General features: G+C 43.9%; 1 protein-coding gene across 1 annotated transcript in view; it reads left to right on the top strand.

Moving 5' to 3' along the window:
* Ccny (cyclin Y) overlaps nucleotides 1-12,102 on the top strand; it is a 135,129-nt gene that overhangs the window by 79,971 nt on the left and 43,056 nt on the right. The window contains exon 3 of the mRNA XM_052727132.1: nucleotides 3,634-3,668. Coding sequence (XP_052583092.1) covers nucleotides 3,634-3,668 — 35 coding nt within the window. The remainder of the gene's footprint in view (nucleotides 1-3,633; nucleotides 3,669-12,102) is intronic.

Raw genomic sequence — 12,102 nt, 5'->3', positions numbered from 1 at the left:
AAGTTTGGCATGCACTCCAAACTAGGGCTCACTACTTGTATTTTGATGGGTTTTTTTTTTTTTTTTTTGGTTGGTTGGTTGTTTCTTGTTTGTGTGTGTGTGTGTGTGTGTGTGTGTGTGTGTGTGTGTTTGCTGTCCTGTGTCTCTTTATGTCTACCTACTTCTGCCTCCCTCCTCAAGTGCTAAGATTAATAGCATGGAGTACCACTCCCGGCAATACTGGTTGTATTTTGCCTTAAGTAAAAGACTGACTCCTCTTTTTTTTGTGCTAATCTCATTTATTCTATGAAAAAGTACCCGGAACTTTTAATTAGCTTATTTAAAGCCTGATCTATGCCATCCTTGGGAAACAAAACTTTGATTTTGTTTTTGTTTTGTTTTGTTTTTGAGACAGGGTCTTTCTCTCTAGCACCAGCTGTCTTGAAACTTGCTGTGTGGTCCAGGCTGGCCTCAAACTCACAGGGATAGAGTGCTGGGATTGAAAGTATGCACTCTCTCTCTTGGCTTGTTTCTGGTTTTTGTTTTGGGTTTATTTGTTTGTTTGTTTGTTTGTTAGAAACAGGGTCTGAGTATGTAGCACCGGCTGTCTAGAAATTACTGTGTAGACCAGGCTAGCTTCCAACTCAGATCTACCTGCGTCTGCCATATTTTTATAATCTTCATTAGCTATATTATCTCCACAATCAGGTCTACTTCTCTAAACAAAACAAAACAACAACAACAAAACATTGTAATTCTGTGTAGAGTCAAAGGCTTCCACTAGTGACCTGGCCATCATTCTGCTCCAGTGAACCTCTGTTTTACCCAAGTTCCATAGTAACCAGTGCTGGTGTTGCTCCTGTAAACCATCCTCCCCCCTCACCTCTCTCATTCCTCACCTCATATCACTCTGGCTGGACTTCTTTTAGATTTCCAAAGAAGATTGCTGAACTGGGGAGTGTGTGAGACCTCTCTAGTCCCAATATCCTGTGGTTGAGTAGTGGCTAGCATTTGCCATTAAAAGGTCTCTCAAAATAAAATGGAAAGAGGAAACTACATTTTTCATGTCTACCAATGAAAAAAAAGTTGGCTGAAGTTGTATTATTACAAGAGGGAGCAGGGCAGGTACAAGATACCACGTATCCCTTGGCATGTTGTTGTTTGTTTGTTCTTTTTGAGGGGGGCACCACCCAGCTCCCAAATAAATCACTCACAGAGGCTTATTCTTAATTATAAATGCCTGGTCTTAGCGTGGCTTGTTGCTATCCAGCTTTTCTTAACTTTAAATTATCCCATCTGCCTTTTGTCTCTGGGCTTTTTCCTTCTCTTACTCCTGTAATCTTACTTTCACTCTTAGTCCGTGACTGGGTGTGTAGCTGAGTGGCTGACCCCTTGCGTCCTCTTCTCCTTCTCTCTTGCTTTTTTTTTCTTTCCTCCCAGGTTTCTTCTATATATTCTTTTTGCCTGCCTGCCAGCCAGCCCTGCCTATCTTCTTTTCTCCCGCCTCACTACTGGCCATTCAGCCCTTTATTAGCCCATCAGGTGTTTTAGACAGGCAAAGTAACAGAGCTTCACAGAGTTAAATAAATGCAGCATAAACAAAAGGAACACCTTAAAATTATATTCCCCAACAGTGATACCTCTAGCATTGTTTTCATAGATCAAGATCCTTTGGGATATTTTTAATCTTTTGTGTTTCCATATTTATTTTAAAGTTCCTTTTTCAATTTCTGTGAAGAATTAAATTGGGTTTGTTTTTTTTTGAGGCAAGGTTTCACAATTTAGCTCTGGTTGGCCTCTTACTCAAGAGATCCACATGCCTCTGGCTTTGGAGTGCCCTGATTAAAGGCATGTGCCACCATGCCTGACCCTTCGTTGGAATTTTGGTGGGGATTGTATTGGTTATGTAAGTTGCTTTTAGTAGGACTGTCATTTTCATAATATTGATCCTTGTCAATCCATGAACATGAGAAGTCTTTCTGTCTTCTGTTATCTTCCGTTTCTTTCTCTAAAGTTTCATTCACAAGTATTTAAGAATGAGGTCTCTTTGCTTGCTAGGCCAGGGCTCTTGACTCAGCTACATGTGAGGCACCAAAGATACATTTCTAGGGAAAACCAGTGTTTCCTTATGAATCCAGAGCGGTAAGTGAGGGTGGAAAACTCCAAGACACTCCAACTTTTTAGCTCAACGGCTTTGAGGGTACAGACTGCAGGAGGAATGCCTGCTCGGGGGTACAGACTGCAGGAGGAATGCCTGCTCGGGGTACAGACTGCAGGAGGAATGCCTGCTCGGGGTACAGACTGCAGGAGAAAAGTCTGCTCGGGGTACAGACTGCAGGAGGAATGCCTGCTCGGGGGTACAGACTGCAGGAGGAAAGCCTACTCGGGGTACAGACTGCAGGAGGAAAGCCTGCTCGGGGTACAGACTGCAGGAGGAAAGCCTGCTCGGGGTACAGACTGCAGGAGAAAAGCCTGCTCGGGGTACAGACTGCAGGAGGAAAGCCTGCTCGGGGTACAGACTGCAGGAGGAAAGCCTGCTCGGGGTACAGACTGCAGGAGAAAAGCCTGCTCGGGGTACAGACTGCAGGAGAAAAGTCTGCTCGGGGTACAGACTGCAGGAGGAAAGCCTGCTCGGGGTACAGACTGCAGGAGGAAAGCCTGCTCGGGGTACAGACTGCAGGAGAAAAGCCTGCTCGGGGTACAGACTGCAGGGGGAATGCCTGCTCGGGGTACAGACTGCAGGAGAAAAGCCTGCTCGGGGTACAGACTGCAGGAGGAATGCCTGCTCGGGGTACAGACTGCAGGAGGAATGCCTGCTCGGGGTACAGACTGCAGGAGAAAAGCCTGCTCGGTCGCCAAGCTGAAATTGCACACCTTGAGTTAGTGCCTTCCCCTAGCAGAAGCCTGTCCTTCATATACTCTACAAGGAACTAATTGGGGAGTTGATGGACTAATGTGTGCCCAGAACTAGTCTTTAGAAAGGACAACACAGGATTTGGTGACTGTTTATCACAAGTTTCTCTGTGTTCTCTGGCCCCCTTCTGGTTTCTGCAGCTGAAAGATGCCTGTTCTGACAAAAACTGAGGTGAAAGCCCTACAGTGCAGGCCAGAATGTGCAGGCAACAAGGCTGGGCACAACAGCATTTCGTGTGGGGAGGCTCACCTGCCCACCTGAGGGTGCAAGCTGCAAGTGCTCCTTGGAGCCTCTTGTTCCCATCACCTCCACAGGAAGCAAATGTCTTCTGCTGCAGAACACTTCTGTTCACATCACCAGCTCTCCTGTTAGGGATATCATTCATTCATATAATGTGGATCCATAAAGAACCACTTGGTTTAGAAGTAATTCTCTTAATTCTCTTGAACTATTGGATGCATATAATTTTCATGAGATTTACTAATACTTCGTTCAGGTAATGAAATCTCTCACTCTTCTGTTGACTTCAGCTACAGTTATTATGGTATTGTTTAAGTAGCTGTGTACTGACCTCTGTCTGCGTTTGTGTAGCTTCTTCACACTTAAACTTGGTAAATGAGTAACTGGGAACCTTGGTTGATAGAATGATAGGTCCATGGCAAAGAGACCCATTCCTCAGCAACCTGCAGGGGTTGATATGCAAGCATGTAACATTTTTGTCCCATCTTTTGTCTTCACAGTGAGAGAAAAACGCAAGAGTCTCTTCATTAACCATGTAAGTAAAACTGCCTCCCCATGTTTTTCTTAACGATTCTCTACTAGATTGGTAGGTGAGGATGCCCTGTGTGTTGTGTGGTACAGAGATGATGGTGAGGAGTGATGATATGCTGATTTGCCAGGCATTGTTTGGGATTCACTCCCATTGCCATGTCTCCAGATTCCCTGACTGCTGTGGAAGGGAGTATGCCTGTGGATAAGACCACAGTGCCACCGCAACATGACATGGGTCTAAACAAAGCAGAGGATTTTCAGTTTGAACCTTTCGTTTCTGCTCATACCAAATTCCCGTTTTTTGGTTTTGGGCTTTTGTTTTGTTTTGTTGTGTTTTGTTTTGTAGTGCACTTGCCTTTGAATAAATACATAATTATTTTTCCAGAACAGCTCTCTGCTTCCCCTCTCTCTCCTACACAATTACTGTTTGTGGACGAGGCCGCACATTTTTGTGTGTTTGCTCAAAAACAGTTTATATGTGTGAAGAGGCTAAACTTGGCCATTTAATTTTGAAAGCAGTTCCCTAGTCTAGTGCCTTGGCCATTCTGAGCAGTATCTCTCCACGGTGGCTACACAGGATAGTAATAGGTATACCTACCTTCTCCAGCCTCTCCCCACCGCTCCCTGGCAAACTCTGGAGCAGACAAGGTATAACCACACCTCTTGTTTAAATATGTCTTGTTCTTTAAGAAAGATGACTGCTCACAAGGTAAGGAGTGATAGAGTTATGTGAACTGCCAGAGTAAGTGTGCTGTACACTCGCACTAAAAATTGCAGTGATGAATCTGACCTTACAAAGGCTTGCCTCAGGATTGTTAGACTGCATTTCAGAACTTGTAGATTCTGACATGCTTAATAATAAAGCGTGTATTTAAGACCCTTAAGGCCATCAAAAGACACATGCTGGACCCATAGGGAACTGGTGATTCCTCTGCATCAGTGACATCTAATGTGTACATGTCACTTCCTAGAGGTCATAAGGTCTCTAGTTCCTATCAGGTTTTTTATCTATCTATGTATTTATTTATTTCTTAATTTGCTTATGTTATGTGAGGGTGCGTGAGCTGACTCATCAGTCCTCTGTCAGATTTCTAAAGCACTTCTCTGGCCCTCTAGATTGGTTTTGTTGTTTTTTTATTTGTTTTATTTTTTCTTTTAACAGCCACAGTAGTTTATTTTCAGTTGAAGTCTGTAAGATAGGTAGAAGACAGCCGGTTTTACACGTCACAGTATGAATCACACCACGGACAACAACATGGAACTGGGTAAAACAAAGCTGAGGTAGAAAGACAAGCAATTTGTGAAGGCTAGATTACATTTTGTTAAAGAAATAAGGAACTATATTTTAGGAGAACTGCAGGACGTTTCTGTTGAAGAATGGATTTCACAATTTTCTGTCCCTGTGTAGGGAAAACTAAGACTAATTTATCCACTTACACTCTTAACACACTGTAATTTCACTCAGGGAATTTTACATCAACCTTCTTCTCAACAAACCTCAACATACCCAAAACAATGGAAATCTAGAAGAAGAGACAATAAAATGAGAGGTCCTCGGGGAAAGAGAGAACCCAAACAATAGAATCTACTTTAGTCTTACCAGGTAGCACTTCCTTGGCTCTCTAGGTTTGTAGCATAGAATTCAGCTGTAAAACATCTGGGGGAATCAGAGTCTGTAGCCTGAGAAGCAGTGATGAAAATGACTGTGTCTTTCATGTGGTAGGAAGTGGTGCATCTTGACTATAGAGGGTGAGGGATTGACGCTAAGCCCTCCTCTCCAGTTCGTTACCTGTGGGTGTACTTGACTGCTTTCCCCACTCTAACACTTACGTGCTGAAGAGCACATAAGGGAAGAGCTGAACTGGCAACCAGACCCCTAACCCAATCTGAGGGCGTGCGAGGAAAGAAGAGGTTGATTGTCCAGGCTGCTCTTGTATCGGGACTTCGGGGCTCCAGCCCCTCCCAGGGTAGGGGAAGAATCTACAACCAGCTGATAATTAATCTTTGGTGAAAAGAAATGAATCTATGTACACGAAACTCCTTAGTCCATACACTTTATTATTTTGTGATGGTTCTCTCTCTACATAGCTTCTATTCTGCTCTCATGCCTAGCTCCTTTCTTGCCTGATTTCTCTCTCTATTCATCTACTCCCTCTAAGTTCTGTCTTAATTCTGCCTCATCTAGGTCCTTTTCATCTTGTTCTTACCCAGCTAGTACTTCCCCATCTGACTCTTCCTCATCTTCCGTCTCGTCCACACGTACTCTCTGGTCAGAATCCTCCTTATCCCTCTCCAATCTCCGTCTCTCGTCTCTCTGTCCTCTCCAAGTCTCTCAGGAGTCCAGTTATAAACCCAAGCAATAGCAATCCCCTGGTCTAGCAAGGTCACCAGGCTTGAATTCAATGGGGTCATAAAGGTAGGTAAGAATTTTCCTCAGGCAGTGACCACCAGGCTTCCACGGTCAAACAGAGGGGTGATAAGAATCACATAGAGGAAAAAAAAAAAAAAGAATCACATAGAGGGGCAGTAATTGTTAATTATCATTTGCAACCCAAAAGGGAAGTGACTAATGAATTAACTAAAGGCTAAATTCAGGTAATATCTAAGAAGATATAACAAGCCAAGTAACACCAACGGCTCCTTGGAATTTGGCTTCCTCTGAAGGAATTCCTTGATCCCTTCAGGTAGTGACTTTGCCATAACCAGCTGAGTTCTTATGATATATTCCTGCGGCCCTCAGCACTCTTGATAATGGCTAATGGGACAGGTGTGATCTCACAGCTCCAGTCTCCATATTTGTTTTCATATGCTCTCCACTGTGACCTTACTTGTATCCTGTACGCTCCTGGCATGTGTCTACTACGGAATCAGTAGCCATGGGCCAGCATGTGGATATAGGTGCTAGGTTGTGCACCTTAACTCATGCACCTTAACTATGTGATTTGCTGAGCAGTAGGACAGTGAAGTCAGACAGATGTTCATCTCTTACTTGTACTTGTTGATGAATAAAGATAGTTGTGTGCTGAGTTTCTTTGTAACAGATGACTCTGGAATGTGTGATCTTCCACACTGTTCACAGACTTGCCTGCAAATGAGCACATGAGTTCTGCTTCTGGTGGGAAAAACTGAGTGCTGTTCAGCCACATAAAATAGTGTAGCTGAGGTTTTTTTTGTGTCTCACCTGGCCTGTGGTCAGGACAAATCTCTCACCCGACAGTCTATCAAAACAGTGTGTAGCCCAGAAACCTCTTTTTTTTTTTTTTTTTTTTTAAACTAGCAAAAACTATATCCACCACGCAGCATAGTGCGCAGCTTGGAGAAACCTCTGTGTAACTTGGCATAGGTTAAGCCTGTATGCCATGAACCCCCCATAGAGTAGCTCAAGCCCACATATTGCCGTGTCTCGCTGCCCACATGAGACATGAAGCAGGAACTTAGGTGGAAACTCGCTGTTGGGTGCCATTTGTAGCTGAAGTTTTTTTGTGTCTCACCTGGCCCATGGTCAGGACAAATCTCTCTCACCCACCAGTCCTCTAGCCACTTGGACCCAAGTAAACACACAGAGGCTTATATTAATTAAACTGTATTGCCTAATGGCTCAGGCTTCTTGCTAGCTAGATCTTACATCTTAAATTAACCCGTTTCTATAAATTTATACCTTGCCACGTGGCTCGTGGCTCACCCGTACCTTTACATGGCAGCGGCTGGCAGTGTCTCCTGACTCAGCCTTCCATTTCCCAGAATTCTCCTTCCTGCTTCTCCTGCCTATACTGTACTGCCTGCCTGGCTACTGGCCAGTCAGCGTTTTATTTAATCAGTCAATCAATCAATCAATCAGTCAGTCAGTCAATCAGAGCAACACATTCACAGCATACAGAAAGACATCCCCATCAAAGTAGTCTTTTTGCATAAAGTGAGACTATCTGCAAACTGGATTAGGTCAGTACACCGATTGTGGTTGTCTTAGGGTTTCTGTTTTTGTGAAGAGACGCCATGACCACAGGAACACTTATAAAGGAAAATGTTTAATTGGGGCTGGCTTACAGTGCAGAGATTTAGTCCATTATTGTCATAGTAGGACGCTTGGTGACATGCTGGCAGACATGGTGCTGGGAGGTAGCTGAGAGTTCTACATCTGGATCCACAGAGAGCAGGAAGAGACAGTGAGCCACTAGCCTGGCTTAATTAAGCATCTTACAGAAACCTCAAAGCCTGCCCTCAGTGACACACTTCCTTCAACAAGACCATGTCTTCTAATAGTGACTGTCATTCCCTGTGAGCCTGTGAGGGCCATTTTCTTTCAAACCACCACAGTGAGTTTCACAGCCTGTAACTTAAGTTAGGAAAGTAGAAGGGGAGCTGGAAAAATGGCTCAGAGGTTGGGGTCACTTGCTGTTCTTTCAGAGGACCTGAGTTCAGTTCCTGGAGCCCATGTAGGGAGGCTTACAACTTCCTGTAACTCTAGGGGATCTGACACCCTTTTGTAGCCTCTTCAGAGACATACATACACACACACACACACACACACACACACACACGCACACACACGCACGCATGAAAAATGATAAGAGCTCTTTAAAAAGAAAGAAGGAGGATTTTTTAAAAAAGCAGTAGGAAGATGGTGGGAAACACTGTAACAATTGGAATCTTCTGCCAAGGGTGGACCATACACTTACTTCTCAACTGACTTGGACAGTCTTCACCCCAGCTCAGTGCTCAATCACCACTCTCCTCCTACTGATGAAAAACTGAGGCATAAAGAAACAAGTAAACAGTAGAGCCAGGGGTTGGAACTTGTCTCTGTGCTGCTTAGTTGGATTCATTTGAAGTTAGAGGTAACACAGTTATGCTTTTACAGGACAGTCTATAGGATTCAGTTTGAAATATGGTTCCTAAAGTAAAAATTTCAATTTGTTCTTGAATTCTAGAACAACTGGTATCCTTTGTCCTTTTTTATATAACTTTATTGTTGCTTGATTTCACCTTTGAGTTTCTGAAGAACCTGTGTGGTGTATATTACTCAGGCAATCTACAAGGTGGATGCTGTTATTCAAGAATCATGAAAGCAGTGTTATAGATGAGCCAGTGAAGAGAAGTGGGCAAGGTTCCCTCTGCTCCTAGCTGACTAATAGCACCTGCAGATGCATTGGTTACTGTTCTTACTGCTGTGATCAAATACTTGACAAAAACACCTTACGGGGAAAAGGATAGTCTTGTTTGACAGTATGAGGGTGCAGTCTGTGATGGGAAAGGCATGGCGCGGGAGCTTGAGGGAGCTGATTTCTGCAGGCAGGAAGCAGAGAAAGATGAGGGTTGGTTGGTGTTCAGCTCACTTTCTTCTTTCTGTAGTTTGGCTCTATCCCATGAAATGGTGCCACCCATGGTTAAAGTGTATCTTCCCACTTCACTCACCGCAGTCTTGAGAACCTCACAGACATGCCCATAGGCTTGTCTCCTAGGAGCTCTTAGAGTCAGTCAAGTTGACCATCTCTGTTGACCACACAGCGGGGAATGTGACTTCCTCTAGATGGGAAGGTTCCTCTGGCTCCCACCTGGAGTGCCTCCTGTGAGACTGGAGCCATTGGCTGGAGAAGAACCAAGGAGGGTTCAAGGGGTTAAATGTCACTACTTCTAAAGACTTACTACATGGGAATTGAATAGCAGCGAATAGCAGCAATGAAACCACCTGACTTAGAAAGATTAATGTTCTAATCAGCATCTTTGTTTTAGATGTCATTAGAATGATCAATTAGAGGGAAAATGTGATAAATTTGTATAAAGGTCTTTATTTAAAACATCTTTTTATAAATTTGCTGAAGTTTTGGTTTTGCTTTTCTTGAAAGTCAACTACTTCTGTACATTTTTTTTTAACCAAAATGTGAAAATCTCTGATTATAAATTACAACATTATAGATAATTGCAGTTGGGAATCTTCCTAAAATACAGGGAAAACACATACCATTTGTGTTGGTCTCATTTTTCTATGACATCCTCCTGCCTTCTAGCAGCAGCATATGTCATGTGAATTAATTATTCTAAGACATTTCATGAAGTTTGGGGGAGGTGGACAGAAGACATCAAGACAGGACCAGGAGTGGAGTGGCCGGCCTTTCTCCTGTCATGAAGTTTGGGGGAGGTGGACAGAAGACATCAAGACAGGACCAGGAGTGGAGTGGCCGGCCTTTCTCCTGTCATGAAGTTTGGGGGAGGTGGACAGAAGACATCAAGACAGGACCAGGAGTGGAGTGGCCGGCCTTTCTCCTGTCATGAAGTTTGGGGGAGGTGGACAGAAGACATCAAGACAGGACCAGGAGTGGAGTGGCCGGCCTTTCTCCTGTCATGAAGTTTGGGAGAGGTGGACAGAAGACATCAAGACAGGACCAGGAGTGGAGTGGCCGGCCTTTCTCCTGTCATGAAGTTTGGGGGAGGTGGACAGAAGACATCAAGACAGGACCAGGAGTGGAGTGGCCGGCCTTTCTCCTGTCATGAAGTTTGGGGGAGGTGGACAGAAGACATCAAGACAGGACCAGGAGTGGAGTGGCCGGCCTTTCTCCTGTCATGAAGTTTGGGGGAGGTGGACAGAAGACATCAAGACAGGACCAGGAGTGGAGTGGCCGGCCTTTCTCCTGTCATGAAGTTTGGGGGAGGTGGACAGAAGACATCAAGACAGGACCAGGAGTGGAGTGGCCGGCCTTTCTCCTGTCCTTTCACTGCAAATGTGTTTGGAAACCAGGAAGCTAAACAGGGAATATTTTATAGTGCCATTTATTCTCTTGCAAAAACTTCAGCGAATGTGCCTCAGCATTAAGATAGATGATTATTCTGAAAACTTCGTAAGGAAATAATGTCAGTAGAAATTCATGTGTCAGTTAAGCAAGAGTCTTCTTACTATTTGGACCCAGCCAAAAGAACTTTGAAGTCCTACTTCTGGCAGTTTGGAAGTTTTGAAGTTTTAATCTTTTCTCTTCTCAAATGAGTCATGATGGCTGTCCTAGTTGACTCAGTGGGAAGCAGTGAAGGAAGGTGGTGCTCTGCACACTGGCTACAGCACATGCAGGACAGCTAGTACGACTCAGGAGGCAGGGAAATGTGTATTTTCCCACGTTCTGTATTAGTGGCATTTTTCTAGTCTTGGAGGGAGGCAAAGTAAATTAGCAGTCAGTCAGGCAGTTAGTTACCTGGGGGTAGACTTAGACTGTGTTATAGCTTCTGTGTCCCTCTGCTGTCTCACTTTTTAAAGATTTATTTTATTACCATTTTTTGAGGTTGTTACACATGGTTACGAATTTACATCAATCCCACCTCACATTCTTCCCCCTCCAACTATTCCCTCTCAATTTCATGATTTTTTCTTTTTAATTATTTTTCTCTCTTCTCTCTCTCTCTCTCTCTCTCTCTCTCTCTCTCTCTTTCTCTCTCTCATGCGCGCGCGCACACACACACACACACACACACACACACACACACACACACACACAGAGACTTACATGTAAATACAACCTGCTGAGTCCATTTAGTGTTGCTCATATGCATATATGTTTAGGACTGAGCACTTGGGATTGGATAACCTCTCATGGAACTCACCCCTGGAAAGACTGACCCTCCCTCACTGATAAACCATTAATTGCCTTCAGTTCTTCATCTGCCTTGGAATATCAGCTAGTTATATCATTGTGTAGGTCTTGTTTAGGTGGCCATATTGTGAAGATCTCATGGCTTCAACTCTGTGTCATATATAGAAAACACTTTCTCAGCAGACATTCTGGGCCTCTGGCTTTTATAGTTTTTCTGTCCACAACATCTTCCATGATGTTTCCTGAGCCTTAGGTCTAAAGGTTGTGTTGCAGATGTATCAACTAGGGATGTGTATCCCACATTGAGTAGTTCTCTGTATTTTAACCAAGTGTGAATTTCTTTGATAGCCCCTATCTGCTGCATTGATGATCAATGAGAGTTACACTTATCTGTGGATATAAGGATAAATATTTAGACTGGAGCTAGGAATTATACTGGTTTCGGGCAGTGTCAGTAGTGGGTTCTCCTCTAGGGTTCATGGCCTCACCAGCCATGGGTGGTTGGTTAGGTTACAGTACCAGGCATCAATTTCCTCCTTTTGAATGGGCCTCAGGTCCAATTAGGTGGCTGTTGGTTACTCTCACAGTAGAAATGCCACCAGTGCATCCTTGAGTATGGCTTGCTGTGCTGGTCCTTGTTGTGGTTTGTAGCCAGTGTCTGCTGTGCCTCTTCCTGCCATCTTTTTACCAGCAGATTGGAAACCTTGCAGCGAGAGTGTGTCATAATACATGTATAAGCATACTATTTTTGTTTTTTTTTTCAGTATCATAGGGCAATAATTTAATAAAACATTTGGCTGAAGCTGAGAACCATCTAGCATACTGAATAGACTTGAAATGTTGATGAAGCGCGAGTGAGGTCCT

Source organism: Peromyscus californicus, unplaced genomic scaffold (genome assembly GCF_007827085.1).
Source record: "Peromyscus californicus insignis strain IS unplaced genomic scaffold, ASM782708v3 Scaffold_8__1_contigs__length_139910024, whole genome shotgun sequence".
In the NCBI taxonomy this organism is placed as follows: Eukaryota; Metazoa; Chordata; class Mammalia; order Rodentia; family Cricetidae; genus Peromyscus; species Peromyscus californicus.
This window is presented reverse-complemented; position numbering and strand designations above follow the sequence as displayed.